The following is a 17,783-nucleotide window of genomic DNA, read 5'->3' as shown; positions in this document are numbered from 1 at the left end:
GAGCTGCAGATGGAGGAAATGTTGAGTTGGATCTTGGAGACGGCGTGAAGCTCGAAGGTGTGAAAACATTTTGTTACCTCGGAGACATGCTGAATGGAGAAGGTGGATCAGATTCGGCAACGGTTGCTCGAGCGAGATGTGCATGGAAGAAGTTTCGGGAACTGAGTGGTGTGCTGACGAGGAGGGGAGTGTCGTTGAAGCTGAAGGGAAAGGTGTGTGCTGCATGTGTGAGAAGTGTTATGATTTATGGGAGCGAGACATGGGTAATGAACGTAGAGCAGCAACAAAGGCTGTAAAGGGTGGAAATGCGAATGGTTCGGTGGATGTGTGGAGTGTCGTTGAGAGAGAGGAAGACAAATGATGAATTGCGAATTATGATGGGAATAGAGCCTGTGATGGATGCTGTGAAGCGAAACAGTTTGAGATGGTTTGGTCATGTGTTGAGGAAGGATGAAAGTGACTGGTTGAGAAGAGTGATGGAAATGAATGTGGAAGGAAGTAGACAGGGAAGACCAAGAAAGACTTGGCTAAAGATGGTCGAAGAAGAAATGCGGGCAAGGGGGTTAACAAGGAGAGATGCAGAAAATAGGGCAAAATGGAGAAGATTGTCATGGGGACCGCAAGGCTCACCCCCACTCTAACAGGGAAAATGGCCTTAAAATGCCTGTTGTTTGTTTGTTGTAGAGAGCGTCATGCAGGCACATGCAGAGAGAACAAAGTCCAGGCCTTTCTATCCAGCAGAGAGCGTCATGCAGGCACGTGAAGAGAAGAGAAAGGGTCCGGCCAAGAGAGAGAGGCATGTGGGCAAGGCCTTTTTTGTCTGGCCTGGCGAGGGTGGAGGCTGTTTGATGGTGTTTTGAGGGCTTCCAATTGGTGGAGTTTGTCACCCTGCCCCTACAAGCCCTCTCGAAGGGACTTTTACCTGGTGCTTGGATGGTGTGCCTTTGAGTCTGTGTGTATTGCCTGGCAAATTATCCACTTATGAGTGGGCAGCCTGTCTTTCCCTCCCCAACGCATAACGACATAATAACCCATATAAGGGGAAGGAACTAAGATAATGCTCTGCTATGAAATAACTATTCTAAGGGACCTGTATGGTGGTTGGTATTACTTCTTTGCGGTTTCCCAAAACCACAATAATATTTTACCATTGTAGAACAGCAGCACTTTTTATGTTCAGTCCCCTCATTTTAGATAAGCAGAAGTATTTGAACAGATTAGCTTGAAGTAAATTAGAGTAGTATTATAGTTAGTATTTGGTTGCATATCCAATGTATGCAATAACTGCATTGAGCCTGTGACTCATCAACATCTTACCAAACTCTTGGTATCTTCCTTTGAAATGCTTTTCCAATCTTATACTGCACCCATTTTCAGTTGTTTGTTTGGGGGAGAGGGTCTGACTTTAGTCTCCTCTTCAGCAAGTGAAATGCACACTCCATTGGATTTAAATCAGGATATTGATTTGGCCAGTCTAGAACCTTCCACTTTTCCCCCCTGATAAACCTCTTGGTTGTGTTGGCAGGGTGTTTTGGGTCATTGTCTTGCTGCATAGTGAAGCGCCACCCAATGAGTTTGGCCAACCCACCCAATTTGGAGGAATTTTATTTTACATCGGCAGATAAAATGTTTCTGTGCACTTCCAAATTCATTCTGCTGCTGCCATCATTGATTACATCATCAATAAAGATGAGTGAGGCAGTTCTAGAGGCAGCCATGCAAGACCAGGCCATGACACTACCTGCACCATGCTCCACAGATGAGGTAGTATGTTTGGGATCATATGCAGCTCCTTCCTTCCTCCACACATTCGTCTTTCCATCGCTTTGGTAAAGGTTTATTTTGTCTCATCTGTCCATAAAACTTTGTTCCAAAACTCTACTGGCTCATCACTGTACTTCTTGGCAAATTATAATCTGCCCTTTCTATTTTTGGTGCTGATGAGAAGTCTGCATCTTGTGGTCGGTTTAGCCTTTGTAATTCTGCTGTCAAAGTCTTCTATGAAAAGTAGATTGTGATACTTTCACCCCAGCATTCTGGAGTTGTTGGTGATGTTACTGACAGTTGTTTTAGGGTTTTTCTGTCATCAACTGCAGTTGTTTTCCTTGGCCGACCTGGCCATAGTCTATTGATTAGTACCCTAGTGGCTTATTTTTCATGATATTCCAAACTGTTGTATTTGCTAAATGCCCAGTTTTTGTGCTATGCTTCCAATTGAATTCTTCTGTTCTTTCCATTTGATTTGTCTGATTTTCTTGCATGAACAGTTCTCTGGTCTTCATGTTGGTTTATAACTACTGACTCTAAAGGCAGACTCGAAAGGCAAAAGCAAAGGCTAAAACCAAGACGACACATTCACAGTTCTTGTATTTGTGAACAATCAATGCAACAAGAAACACATGAGCAACAAGAAACACCTGTCAGTCATTCATTCCAATAGTTATGCTGATCTAAAATGGTAAAACATATATACTGGTACATATAAATACAAAGAAATAAAAGCTGACCTTGCCTCATATTTATATTTTGATCTCAAATCCAAATTTATTGAATATATCGCAATACTAAAATTTGACTTCACTGTTCCAATACTTATGGAGGGCACTGTATGACATTGCCAACGAAATCAGCATATCATCGTACCTGTTGTATTTGCTCATCCGGAAATGTATTGCCAGTTTAATCATTTGTTGGATGCCATTTACACGATTGTCCATGACCAACTGAACTTTCAAAAGGTGTTATGCAGGAGGTGCCCATACTGCTCACAGATGCTTGTAAGGCCCAGCACATTTGGAAAACCAGTACAGCTTATTCAGCTCTTCCATAACTAAAGGGATGACTTCCTGTCTCGTATTGTGACTGAGGATGACACATGAGTGTTCCAATATAAACCGTCATCAGACACAAAGCTTGGAATGGAAGCATCAAACATCTCCTGTGAAGAAGAAGTTTATAATCCAGCTGTCTGGAAATATATGGGAGCGGGTATGGGAGCAGAAACAGCAGAGCATGAAAGTTATAAGGCAGCCAGGAAGGCTGCAAAGAAAGAGGTAGCAAAGGCGCAGGAGGCATGTAGGAAAATGTTCGGAGAACGCTTGGATTCGGAAGAGGGTCAGAGAGCGGTATTCAGGATTGCAAAGCAGATAGCGAAAGAGAGGTGTGATGTGATGGGGGTGAGCTGCTTGAAGGATGAAGTGGGACAAATCGTTGTCGACCCAGATGGAATTAAAGGAGGATGGAAAAGATATATGGAAATGCTGTTGAATACAGAGAATGAATGGGATGGCAACATAGAGAGTAACCCAGTTTTAGGACCGGCAGAGCAGATAACTGAGAAGGAAGTTGAGGAAGCGATAAAAGCAATGAAGGGTAGAAAAGCGGGAGGGCCGACGGGAGTTGTGGGAGATATGTTGAAGGCAGCAGGAAGTTGGGGTGTGAAGAGAATGACAGAGATCTGTAATCTGGTGGTGAAAGAAGGCCGCATTCCAGTGGATTGGGAACTGAGTACCCTCGTCCCTCTATACAAGGGGAAAGGTGACCCTCTGGAGTGTGGCTCGTACCGAGCGATAACGTTATTGGAGCATGGAATGAAGGTATTGGAAAGGGTGTTGGAGAGGAGGATAAGGAAGAAAGTGAAGATCGACGAAATGCAGTTTGGATTTATGCCAGGAAGAGGAACGACAGACGCGCTTTTCATTGTGAGGCAGTTGCAGGAGAAGTACATGGAGAAGAGGAAGAAGTTGTTTCTTGGGTTTGTTGATCTGGAGAAAGCATTCGATCGGGTTCCACGCAAAGTATTGACATGGGCATTGAGGAAGTTAGGAGTGGAGGAATGGTTGATCAGAGTAGTGATGGCAATGTACAAAAGAGCGCGCACAGCTGTAAGGACGAAGGACGGGAACAGTGGTGAGTTTGAGGTGAAGGTGGGAGTGCATCAGGGGTCGGTACTAAGTCCACTACTATTTGTAGCTGTGATGGAGGTGCTGGCTCAGAACGTAAAGGAGGGTTTACCGTGGGAGTTGTTGTATGCAGATGATCTGGTGTTGATTGCGGAAAGTATGGATGGACTGAAGGAAAAGATGAACACGTGGAAGGAATGTATGGAGACAAAAGGTCTGAAGGTGAATATCGGAAAGACGAAGGTGATGGCAAGTGGTAAAGCATGTGGTGAGGTGGAAAGAACTGGGAAGTGGCCCTGTGCTGTGTGTAGGAAGGGTGTCGGAGTGAACTCCATTCAGTGTACAATGTGCGCTGAGTGGGTTCATCAAAAATGTAGTGGTCTGAGAGGGTCATTAACCAGTGTGGCAGCTACATTCAAATGTAAGGTGTGCACAGAGGGAGCTGCAGATGGAGGAAATGTTGAGTTGGATCTTGGAGACGGTGTGAAGCTGGAAGGTGTGAAAACATTTTGCTACCTTGGAGACATGCTAAATGGAGAAGGTGGATCAGACTCGGCAACGGTTGCTCGAGTGAGATGTGCATGGAAGAAGTTTCGGGAATTGAGTGGCGTGCTGATGATGAGGGGAGTGTCGTTGAAGCTGAAGGGAAAGGTGTATGCTGCATGTGTGAGAAGTGTTATGATTTATGGGAGCGAGACATGGGTAATGAACGTAGAGCAGCAACGAAGGTTGGAAAGGGTGGAAATGCGAATGGTTCGACGGATGTGCGGAGTATCGTTGAGAGAGAGGAAGACAAATGATGAATTGCGAAAGATGATGGGAATAGAGCCTGTGATTGATGCTGTGAAGAGGAACAGGTTGAGATGGTTTGGTCATGTGTTGAGGAAGGATGAAAGTGACTGGTTGTGAAGAGTGATGGAACTGAATGTAGAAGGAAGTAGAAGACGGGGAAAACCGTGAAAGACTTGGCTAAAGATGGTGGAAGAAGAAATGCGGGCAAGGGGGTTAACAAGGAGAGATGCAGAAAATAGGGCAAAATGGAGAAGATTGTCATGGGGACCGCAAGGCTAACCCCCGCTCTAGCAGGGACAATGGCCTTTTAAAATGCATGTTGTTGTTGTTGTTGTCTGGAAATATCATGCTGAGTATTCTGGGATATGAACTGTCCCGTTTTAATTTCATTCCAAGAACAGACTTCTCATCAGTGCAACGTACTGTGACCAGCCCCACCAATTGCCAAAAACGATTTGCAGACATCGTCCTGATATCCTGTCTCGGGGTGTGCATCTGCAACAGGACAATGCCAGACTTCAACCGCAGAAGGCAACATCACTAAACATAAATGAGAGGATGCCCCCATACCACTCATACAGCACAGATATCGAGCTCATCCGACTTCCACTTGTTTAGGCCCCCTTAAGGAGGTACAATGTGGCAAGCACTTTTCGTGGCAAGAGGATGTCAAGAAAACTGTCCAAGTGTGGCTAAGTACAACCGCTAAATAATCATCCACTGCAGGCAACAAGAAGCTGACATCGAGATGGGACAAATGCATCTCACTCATCAGGTATTATGTTGAAAAATGGCCAGCAATATGTGTCCCTGTGGGCTCAATAAAGAGCTGTGGAGAACAAAGTGGCACAATTTATTGACTCATGCTCGTACATACTATATATCACACAAAACCCCTTGGGCAGAATGTTGGGATGGGGGGTGAGTTTGAGGGGGGTAGGAAGGAGCGGCGGCAATGAAAACGAGGAAAACGATGCCACCAGCTTCAAACAAAAATCTAAATCAAGATGGATAGCAAGGACCTGGTTACCCAAACTCATGCAATTACAATGAACAGTAAAAGCATACACACACCACACACAGCACATGGTCAACTTTCCAAATCATTCAACAGCCTGACCAATGAATATCCATAATTTTTTTCCCAGTTATGGCCCAATCATTTAGCTGCATCATTTGCTCTTCACCTTTGTGGGGCTTACCGATGCCGCTGCTGCTGCCGGTGACAATGGCCACTTTTCCAGTGAGATCGGCCCCTTGCAACACCTCCATTACTGTGCTGCTTCCGTCGAAACGCTGCCGCGGCAGCGCACCTGCGCGAGTGGCCTCCTCACTGAATGCAAGGCGTGGGTCTACGTACGTTGTACGTTTGTGTACATGGCTGGGAAGTGATAGAAGGTTTTTATGATCAGGGAGCAAAACAAAACATACAAATGAACAAACCAAACTGTTTGGAATAAACCGTCAAGCTCACTTACTCCACAAAGTAACTGTGGCCATTTGCATCAGTTTCTTGTCTCCACCCATAAGGCAAACCTGTTCAGATAAAACATAAATACATAATCTATGCCCACAAATTATGGAAATAAATTAGCATTTCAGGAAGCCTCAATCATTTACCCTTTCATCACCAATAGTCTCAATTATACGAGCTGAAATTACATCTCTTGAAAATTTACAAAACTCCAAGGAAAGTGTCCACATCGATATGATCAAGCATTAAATACAGTGACAACTCTAAAATCCAAAATTACAAAATATCCCAAAATCCGAACTGCGCCAAAAACAACAACTTACGCACATTTGCAGTGCCACGAGTGCTTTTTGCAAGGTATTTCTGTGTTTTTGCCTTATTCTGCCCTCATGTCGTTGTCTAACAAGCATCGAAGACTCTAAGCGATGGTGCTGAGTCTAGAGTAGTGTGAAGATGGAGCATGTTACACTTATAACTAGAACGGGCACTCGGTAGAGCGCATACCTTCGCCGCAGCTACTGTTCTGTACTTGGTAAAAATACGATTTTGACCTTTTCGTGACCTTGACCTTGACCTTTGACCCGATTGCTCCCAAAATCTAATCATATGTGTCCCGTATAATAACCAATCATCCCACCAAATTTCATGCAATTCGGTTGAATACTTTTTGAGTTATGCGAATAACATACACACACACACACACACAGACATACAAATAAATACACAGCGATCAAAACATAACCTTCCGCTTTTGCGAAGGTAATTAAAGACAAAGTTGAAATTCTGCAGAAACTAGATAGAGGCGAATTTGGTGCGGGAACCTGAAGGAGCACTATGATGTTGGTAACACCACTATTTAAGATATAAAAAAGCAAAGTGATAAGCTGTTAAAAGTTTTATGCTAATAGTGATTCAAATAAAGGAATTGCTAAACGGAAAACTTCGCATGGAGTTAGATTGAAGGACTTCAATAAGGTTATTTATGAGTGGTTTAAACAATGTCACAGTGAAGGCGTATCTATTTCTGGACCACTTTTTATGTGAAAAGGCTAAACAATTTCATCACAACCTGAAAATTAGTGAGCCTTGTGAGTTTTCGCCTGATTGGTCCCAGCAATTGAAGTCATGCAACGGCATTCGATACGTGGAAAACGAGTGGTGAGAAAGTGTCTGTGGATAAAGAGGCAACTAAAAAGTACCGAGATATTTTTTCACAGTTAGTGATTGTGATTCCATAATGGTGAAGTGATTCTTCACCATTGAGTGAAAGGGCTAAAAACGATATATGGCATGACATTTAAAGAAGTTGTGGACGACTTATGACAAAACTAGGTGGTGCGTTGGGAAGGCCACAAGAACAAGCCTATTAGATTTTGGTTCAGATCCGGATCCAGAACCGATCTATCAGTGGGATACAAAACATAAACTGTTCAGCCTGGCGAAGGTATGCTCTCCACCAAGTTCCATTCTAGTTTAACATACTATGGTAAAAGGAGCAACATCAATACACGACATTTGAAATGATGTATTCCGCCCCAGAACGCTCAGTGCGCATGTGCATAAACCCCTAGAAATGGCGGTGTTTGGGGCACCATAAAGTATATCGCGTGTGAGAGTGTGTGAGTGTGTGAGTGTGTGTGTGAGTGTGTGAGTGTGTGAGTGTGTGAGTGTGTGAGTGTGTGTGTGTGTGAGTGTGTGAGTGTGTGAGTGTGAGAGAGAGAGAGAGAGAGAGAGAGAGAGAGAGAGAGAGAGAGAGAGATGAGGATTTTTACCTAAATTAGCTAACAATTCTTTTAAAAGAAGCAAAAATACTTGGAAAAGTAACTGAGAGAACAGGCTGTGCCTCTGCACAACGAAATACATGGAGGGCTTTCTCAGCTCACAGAACAGGCAGCTGCCCGTAGTGCAAACTCCCGACCATGTGCGCCTGAGTGGACAGGCTACGCAAACCCCCGAAGGATCACTACAAGTGAATGGAGTTTGAACCATGTGGGAGTGCCTTCTTTGAACATGGCAGGCTTGGTGATTTACATAATGGACATCTGCAATTGGAAAGCCGATGCTGCACGTCATTAGCAAGTAACGGTAACCAACTCTTTGGCAAAGAATGTCTTCGCGGCATTAAAATACACAAAGTTTGTGTCAGCTACAAAGTTTATACGTGGTAGCTGGATGTATCATGTAGAATTCCCTGAGGAAGACACCATATCTGGTTTGAGTGCTTCTGAACACCGAAGGACATATGTGGAGCTTGTGAATGTACAGAGTAAGTTTAAAATGATGATATTTACTGTTAATCATGTTGGGGGCAGTGGGTGAGCAGAAGCTATAGGAGCTGTGAGGGCTGTTGTAATATATGGTTTGTTTGGTTCTGTGGCAACAATAGAAATTATACTTGGTTTTCTATTTATTTTGTATACACTGTCAAGGCTCACGGAAGAGGAGCGAGTACACTGAATGGATCAGGATGTAACAGGACGCAAAAGGAACGGAAGAGAGCACAGGGAAACACCAATAGCAGAGTTGAAGGCTAATATCGTGGGTGACTTAGATAAACAATGGGTGTGGGGAGAATAAACAATATGATTTTTGTATGTTGTGCTTAAAGGAGAAGTGTGTGTGTGTGTGGTGTGTGTGTGTGTGTGTGTGTGTGTGTGTGTGTGTGTGTGTGTGTGTGTGTGTGTGTGTGTGTGTGTGTGTGTGTGTGTGTGTGTTTAAAAAAAAAAAAAAATCCACTGCAGCTACTTGTTTACATCAACAGGAAATTATAGGAACGGAACACCACTCGGTCTAATCCAGTTATTTCTCGCATTTCTTGTTTTTGCGAGTCCGATTTGCATCTAGGAAAACAACAATTAAGGTTTACCATTTCTAAATTGCCACTCTTTCATTTAAATGCAGAAATAATTATGTTACAAAGACTATTTGACTTACACATTACTCCCTACCAACAGCAGGTTAAGTGCTCGCAGAAGCGAGTCACAGAAAGCGCACAAACAGTGCATGCAAGAAAAGACTCATCAGTATTCATATGTCGTATTCATACGTCATTTTCACATATTGTAAAGACAAAAGAACATTTCCTTTTGCATGATGATAACTTGATCAACTGCACTAATGAACACTTCTGACAAGGTTCTGGTATGACAAGGCAACAGTACACGTTATAGTTGTTCATTGCTTCCTATAAATGATACATTGAGCATTTTTCTGAGGTCACATTGTGGCCTTGTGGACTCCAAAGTAGCAATGTGGCCTTGTTTAATCCAATTATCAATTATTCATTGTTGCATTAAACATTCTTTATGAAGTTAAGCATCCTTGGTGCCAGCCACTGCTTGCGAGAACCACTTATCAGAGGTTAAAAAAAACAAAAAACACCTTTAGAGGCCATTTCCCCCCGCAAAGCGGGGGTTGGCCTTTTTCGGGCACCGTGGTTGTTGTTGTTTTTGTTGGTCCCCTTTTTGAAGTGATGTTTTACGGCCGGATGCCCTTCCTGCCGCCAACCCTGTTTGTCACCTTTTACGACACACAGGGAATTACCAGTGAACTGGTACTCAATTTGCCGACCTCGGAAGGATGACAGGCTGAGTCAACCCCCCTGACGTTAATTCAGCGATCGACCGGGATTCAAACCCAGGATCCTAGGATCCTAAGCTGGCACCCTAGCCGCTAAGCCAACACCAGGGTAATTATCAGAGGTAATACGACAATAATCATGATGAATATACTCTTGCCATTCTTGTTGAAAAGTCAACTACATAGTATGGTACAAAGAACCACATGACAATTTGGCATCATAAAAAATAATAATAATCACAGGAAAAGTTTCAACAAAAATGACTAACTACTGTCTGGCAACCTGGAATACCACACAATGCATCAAATATCCCATACAAGCTCAAAAGCAAATTGGGAAGGTGACAAAATGTTATTGTTGTGGGAACGGCCATAAGGGGTAACGGCAGTAAGATGGACTGGTTATTTCATTAATAAACGTCCAGCATATTCGTGGTTTCTTTAAGCCTGGTGTTGGCTTTGCGGTTAGGATGCCGGCTTGGGATCCTCGGATCCTGGGTTCAAATCCCGGTCGATCGCTGAACACCAGGGGGGTTGACTCAGCCTGTCATCCTTCCGAGGTCGGCAAATTGAGTACCAGTTCACTGGTAATTCCCTGTGTCGCAAGAGGCGACTATCAGGGTTGGTGGCAGGAAGGGCATCTGGCCGTAAAACATTGCTTCAAAAAGGGGACCAAGGTGCCCGAAAAAGGACAACCCCTGCTCTGCAGGGAAAATGGCCTCGAAAGGTGGTTGTTGTATATTCGTGGTTTCTATGTAGAATGATGGGACATGTGTTGAAGGGTGTTCAAACTCCAAATAAATGTGGCCCCTCCCTTCAGTAATGAGTCTAATGCCCTCCCAACATTCCTCCCGGATTAATCCTTTAAATCGTTTTCCTTTGACATCTGTCAATGCGTTTCTTTTAATGAATAGTTTGCATTCTGGAAACCAACAAATCCAGTCCACCCATCGAGGAATGTGAAAGCAGAGCAATTGTGACCATGCAAAAAAGATAAGAGATAGACCAGGAAGGGCAATCTTGGACGGACAGCCGCTCCAAACCACAGAAGCAGTTCAAAGCTGGTAGGTGAACCAATGAGATTGTTCGCGAGATAATTAAGGCAGTGGGACGAGGGGGAAAGGGACAGTGAGTCTGAGCTGAGCACGTGCAGAACCACAGGGAGAGCTATATGTTATGTGAGTGAGTAGTGGAAAGCAATCGGGCAAAAAGGGTGGCAGAGAAGTGAAGGGAGAGGAGTTAGAGAGGGGGGAGTCGGGAAGAGGCAGGACGAGATGGCAACGGACGTTGAGGACAATGGTCCAGGAGTTTCATCGTAAAAGCACGTGTGTGTTGGACTGGAGTCACGAGCCGAGCCCGGTCACGATCTTTCCTGCCATCTCTCTCCTGAGACCACTGCCACAAACTCATCACCACCCCGCACAAGCATCCCGTGTGGAGCAGGTTTCTTTCTGTCTCATGGCCTTTAATCCTGCCTGGGCACCCAAGTTATATCACGTAAGCCAAATTCTCATGGGTGCGGAAGATTTAGCTTTTTATACACAATTTATAACTGAGCAGTAAATTTACTTCATGTTCTTCAGACCCAGTTCTTTAATAAATCCTGCTTTACCCCACTGGTGTGTCGGCCTGGTGTATAGTTCGAATTGTAAACGGTAATTAACATCATGGGCAAGTCTGCTGTGACAATTAACTGTTATGTACATGTACTCATGTAACTGTTACCATGAGCCACAGTGCAAATCATTTCGGAGCTTACCACCAGCTACCCGCTTCCTTTTCCCAGTCTTCGGGTTCTGCCACTGGGTCCTTTGCTCCATGTGGCTGGGGTGTCAACAACAGAGAGGCAAAAGACAGATGAGAATTCCCCCTCCACAATTATGGATGATCTATTTATTATATGTAAAAACAAAAAAGTTTTGACCACCCACCAATCAGCTCACCTTCCCTTGCCCTCCCCCTTACTCTTTTTAAACAATCACATGCTGCCATATGCTCATGGAACTTGAAGCCAGCATACCAGGAAAATCAGAAAACTGTTGGAAAATGTCGATGAACGAAAATATCCGTAAACAAAAGTCATTGTGCGTTGCCTCACTCTGCTCACTGAAGGTCAAATGAATGGATAATGGGACGTCCCGTGATCTTGCACGGGCACGATCGATCCCTGAGAGAGCAGCCAGTGTTTCTCAGTTTTATGGCGGTATGATTAGAGAAGTGTCTGTGGGCTTTTGTCATTTATAGCCGATGTACTGGGAGTGGTAGGAAGTGTTAAACATTTCTCATTTGTAGACAGTGCATTGTGACAAGTCTTACAGTGGATAGTTTAAGTAATGCATGTTTACATATATACAGTCGGAGCTCTTTATCAGGCACCTGAGTTAAAACTAACATTAAGAACACGTTTTAAACAATGCATCCTGATACTGTATTTTTCTGTATTCACAATCCACGGTGCTGGAAATTAACTGGGGAAAAAAGAAAGATGGCTTTGTACCAGCAAGTTCAACGCAGACACATGACAGGCCCTACAATCGAAAATCCTCGATATAGACAGAACAGATTGCCAAAATCAATTATCCAAAACATCAAAAGAAACAAGTGTTTTATTATTCCCTTGGTTTTTTGGCGCTGTGGTGGTGAAACACAACGCCTCGGGATGTCCTGGAGGAAAGAAGGTGAGACACTCAGCGGGGCAAGGATTGCTTTGTCCTGCCACCCTAGTACAGTCTGGGGTAGAGGCTTGGGGAGACGGAACTTAGGATTTTTTTCGAAACGGAATTTGTGTTATCTGTGCCTTTTCCTGCACGAGTTTACCCATATTGTCAATAGTTTGAGGTATGCTAAACAGCCCACGCACAAGACTAGCATGCTCAAGCAGCCTGAGGCATGGTTCATCAATTTCTCTAATTTAACCATAGCATTTTTATATTCAATTTCACAAAGTTGATTTTACACAAAAGTTGATATTTGATATTCCAATTGAACGAATATGATGCTTCAGTCGGTTTGGCAAGGTAGCGGTTGATACCATGGCTGCGGCAAGCTGCCAAAGTGCACTGAGGAGTGGAGAAATATCCCCAGAGCATGGTGAAGGAGCGTGAGCAGGTCGATGCAGAGTGCCAAGCGTAGGAGGGAGGGACGGCGAGGTCGAGCACGATGAGGTAGAGCACGGTGGGGTTGGGTTAATAAAGTGTAAGGGGAAAGAGGGGTCAAAGGAAGAGCATGAGGTTGGGGGGGGACGGTTGAGGAAGAGCATGAGGGTGAGGGTGATTGTGTGAGGAGGGATGTCAATAAGGTAGATGTGGTTGGAGAGTGGAGAGAGTTGGCCGAGGACAGAGGAAGGTGGGGAAGTATCGTGGTTAAGGCAGGGCAGACGATTGGTACCAGTGCACCTCAACCCTTATAAAAGAAAGAGAAGAAGAAGATTTTACACCTTGACGTGCATTACATGCAAGTTGGAGACCATTCTTCCTTTGTTTTGGCATGTTGTAGCCTTTTCACTGTGTCTGTCTACACATTGTTGTATTCTTATCTTTACTCTTTATCGATGTTTGTCTGTGTGTGACTGGTATCACATACGTATGGCTAGTTCATAGTAATAATGAGATACTAGATAAATGAACATTTACGACATACGAACCACTACAAACTATTTTTCACAATATATATGAATATGCGGATTTATTGGGCGCAAAGTATGAGCCTCGCAAATTACCAAAGGAACAGGTAAAGCTATTGTAATGGTGCTGTGTGTATCAATCAGTGAGTCCACATTTTCTCAGATCTACTGTGATCTACGGTACATAACCAAGAGAACCCTGTATTGGTAAATGATCTGGCTTGAATATGCCCAGTTTTACATCGTTTTTAGTATCCAAACTTCTTTCTATTTCTACCAATGCAAGTGAAGGCATTTATTTTCAGAACCCTTCCAGCCATGATGTCCATTAGCCTTTTCCAAGGATTTAATTTCCATTTTACAAAAATGCCACGTCTACCATTTTGTTTGGGGTTTCTCAATACATTCTTACTTATATTATATGGTTATTCTTTGGCATTAGTTTTACAAGTTTGATGTCATTTATTGTTTCAGAGTATAATCCAGAAGTTGAATATATACAGGTACCGGATACACAATAATTGATCATGCTAAAATTGAGCAGCGAGATGTCGTCAAATTTTTATGCAAAAAAGGTTTTGCTAAAAAAAAAAAAATCTACTAACACATGGGGTTTGTAAATGGCGAAAGTAAACCCTTGTATTTTACAGTAGCCAAATGCGTGGTTGAATAAGGGAGGATAAGTGTCCCTTCAAAGATGACCCAAGGTCTGAAAGACGGGCAGGTTTGACCAACTCACAAAATGTTGCCCAGGTCGAGGAATGAATCATGAAAAATTGGGAGATCAAGGTCGGCAAAATGTCCTCAAAACCTGGGGTTGGTTTCTCAAGGTCGTATTTTACCATAAGCAAAGAACATTTTCGCTTGCCCATGGTCTCAAGAAGATGGGACCCCTGAGACCTCAACATTCAAGATCAACTGCAATAGCTGGCATCAGGCTTCGCAACCTTTTCAAACAACCCACCAACCTTATTGCTCGTTCGGTAACCAGTGGCACAAAACAAGGCCACAAGTGCCACTGGGATCCTGAAATCAAATAGAAATCTGTGCAATGAAAGCACAAAAGCAAAAGGGATCACGACCCACTCCCACCCACCCCCAAATAAATTTTGCACCCACACTTCAGCCGGCAAGATTGTGGCCTTCATTTTCTGGGATGTCAAGTGGATCCAATTGATGTTATGCCTCCAGAAAATACAATCACAGGGTAATATTAGATATTACATCGATCATCAGGGACAAATATTGAGTGATATCGACAAAAAGGTGCGCTCCTCATTCACAATAGCGGATCTGCCCATAAGATCCATCATGTGCACAGTATCATTTGTGACTTCAAGTAGCTGGAGAACCCCATGCAGCCCAGATCTGGCCGCCAGTAAATATTATGTTTCAACATTTATAGTTCCAGGTCTGCAAGGCTGCAGATTCGCCAATGACAAGGAACTGACCATATGCAACTGAGATGTGGTGGAAGGAGCAATCCGAAACATTTTTTTTGAAGGACAAACAGAGCAAGTGCTTTGTAGTTAAATGGACATGAAAAAAATATAACTTCAACTATTACAAGCATTTCGATCTGAGAACATTTTGAACGCCCAATTGTACCTTGGTCTTTGAGCTAAAGTATATTGGTTCAGCTTAGTTCAAGTATTGTTTTTTTTGTATACATCTAGGTTCGCAAAAGAGTATGGTGACAAGGGGTAGAAGACAACACGGTGAAAGTGGGCCAAGGAGTGGACAAAACTAGGGGATGAATGCACAGGAGAGAGAAGAGGGGAGGAAATAGAGCAACCTGCAAATAGGGAGAGGTAGGGCAGGGTTGTTTTGATTTTTAGATCTTTTATTTAAAAAAATTTTAACCAAAAGGCATTCCAAAAGAGACAACAGGTCCTTTGTACGACCATGCATTTTGACCTCAGAGACAGAGTGAAGAAGTATTGCTTTGACAGGTCTTTGGGATAAATTATGCATTTCAACCATCAGTTTATTTAAACAGCAGCTCCTCATTTTGTGGCCATTCATTTAAGCCTTCCGGTCCAGGTGCACGTGCATCATTTTGACAACCTTTCCAAGGCTTTGTATAACCATGTACGTTTGTTTGTCTTTGGAATGAAATACATGCATTTATCTTGGTCAGTTTAGATTTTTTTTGTGAACAAGAACAGTTTTTTTTGTGAAAAAAAGTCATTTCCCAATGGAGAAACAGTGATGTCCAGGATTGGTCCATTGTGCAACATCCATGCCAATTATACACTGCACCCCTTCAAGGTTGTGGTACATGGTAAGGGCCTGCAGAGCTCCCTTGCCTTCCATGAACTAGAGAGTTAATAGAACACCTTACCCCATGCAGTCTTGAGAAAAAGGTCATGGGCGGGGTCTCCGAGCAGAAAATTTGATCAGTTGGATGATATAAAATGCCATAATATTTTGTCCAAGTACTGCCAAACGGAAGGGTTTTGAAAGTGCCAAAAAGGCAATTTGTGCCCCACAGTGTTCAAGTATATTAAAAATAAAAATAAAAACACCTTTTAGAGGCCATTTTTCCCCGCAAAGCGGGGGTTGGCCTTTTTCGGGCACCGTGGTTGTTGTTGTTGGTTCCCTTTTTGAAGCAATGTTTTACGGCCGGATGCCCTTCCTGCCGCCAACCCTGTTTGTCGCCTTTTACGACAAACAGGGAATTACCAGTGAACTGGTACTCAATTAGCCGACCTCGGAAGGATGACAGGCTGAATCAACCCCCCTGGCGTTAATTCAGCGATCGACCGGGATTCGAACCCAGGATCCTAGGATCCTAAGCTGGCACCCTAGCCGCTAAACCAACACCAGGTGTTCAAGTATATAATTAAATTAAAATAAAATAAAGACCTGAATAAAAGTTGTGGAAATTTTATATTTCCCGGAAGTTTACCGCTGTTGATGCAGCATCTTTTACACCTACTTAATTATCGTGTTCAATTAGTTATTCGTGCTTGTTGTTTGTGTCCTTTATGACGTCCATAAAAACAGTAAGTTTCCTGTTTGGAATGATTTTCAATTTTTTTTGTCTGTCAGAGGCAGACAGTGTAAACATATTACCTTACACCAACCTGTATCTGCAATGATCCAATAATTGCTTCACCTCGCTTTTCACTCCCAGATAGAGTACCCCCTCCCAGATTCTGGGCCCTGGGACCCCTACTACATACAAAAACAGACCTCATCAAACATCAACATTACTTTTATGTACGATTCGACTATTCTGCTTGACATTACCATCTGACGGCAAAACAGTATCCTCTTCACAAATCCACTTTCTCAATCTCAATCTCATTGTGTCACCAACAGGAGGGATGAGGGACAAAATAGAGCTAGACATGGATAAATAAGGGATATGGGGAAGACTGAGGACTAGGGGATGAAGCGGGGTGAACGAGATGGATACATCCACAAGCTGTCAGGAAGGGAAAAGTGGTAACGTGGAAAAAGATGGGCTTCGGTAGGGTTAATGGGGCTTGAAAGGATAATAGTTTTGGATGGGGGATGATCTGATATGTTGGTGAACAGCTGCCTTGAACACCTGGAGGGAAGATTGAGATTGAGGAAACAAGTCGAGATTGAGAACAAATTAAAATGAATGAATGATCGTTTTAAGGCAATTTTTCCCCGCTGGAGTTGGGGTTAGCCTTGCGGGCCCCATGACAATCATGGTTCCCTGTTTTTATGGCCGGATGCCCTTCCTGACACCAACCCTTAGTCGCCTCTTACGATGCGCAGGGATACGGTGTACCTATTCTAAATCTGGGAACACACCGTGATCATTCATCCCAGCAAGCTGGTACTCAATTTGCCGACATCGGAAGGATGACAGGCCGAGTCAACCCCCCCTGGTGTTAATTCAACGATCGATCGGGATTCGATCTCAGGATCCTAGGATCCCAAGCCGGCACCCTAACCGCTAAGCCAACACCAGGCTAGAAACACCTTAAACTACTACAACTAAAACGAATTACTGTGACAACTACGACTACAATGAACACCTTTAACGACAGTCTAATACAACGAACACAACTTACGACTACTACTACTACTACTACTACTACTACTACAGCAACTACTACTACAGCAACTATGACTACAACTACCACCGATAACTAGGAGTACAACAAAAACCTTTAACTACTACAACTAAAACCACTAACAACAACAACAACTAAAACCACTAACAACAACTACTATGACTACAACTACCACCGATAACTAGGAGTACAACTACCACCGATAACTAGGAGTACAACAAACACCTTTAACTACTACAACTAAAACCACTAACAACAACTACAACGACTACGAACACCTTTGACTACAGTCTACTACAACTAACACCACTTAGTGCTACTACTACGACGACGACGACCACTACTACTACAACTAC

At 43.4% G+C, this 17,783-nt stretch overlaps 1 protein-coding gene across 5 annotated transcripts in view; it reads right to left on the bottom strand.

Moving 5' to 3' along the window:
- WWOX (WW domain containing oxidoreductase) overlaps positions 1-17,783 on the bottom strand; it is a 198,273-nt gene that overhangs the window by 179,767 nt on the left and 723 nt on the right. For 2 of the 5 annotated variants that reach the window (XM_078784324.1, XM_068129205.2), the window contains exons 2-4: positions 11,507-11,571; positions 6,173-6,230; positions 5,897-6,075 (exon numbers count right to left, since the gene is read on the bottom strand). In XM_078784324.1, the coding sequence (XP_078640450.1) occupies positions 5,897-6,075; positions 6,173-6,230; positions 11,507-11,567 (298 nt within the window). In that variant the 5' untranslated portion in view covers positions 11,568-11,571. Of the gene's footprint in view, positions 1-5,881; positions 6,076-6,172; positions 6,231-11,506; positions 11,572-17,783 lie in introns of all 5 variants that reach the window. The other 3 variants (XM_068129204.2, XM_068129206.2, XM_068129209.2) reach the window with 2 other exon arrangements.

The sequence above is a fragment of the Myxine glutinosa genome, chromosome 9 (assembly GCF_964187855.1).
Source record: "Myxine glutinosa chromosome 9, kmMyxGlut1.1, whole genome shotgun sequence".
Lineage (NCBI taxonomy): Eukaryota > Metazoa > Chordata > Myxini > Myxiniformes > Myxinidae > Myxine > Myxine glutinosa.
Note: the sequence above shows the minus strand (reverse complement) of the source record. Positions and strands in the feature narration are given on the sequence as shown.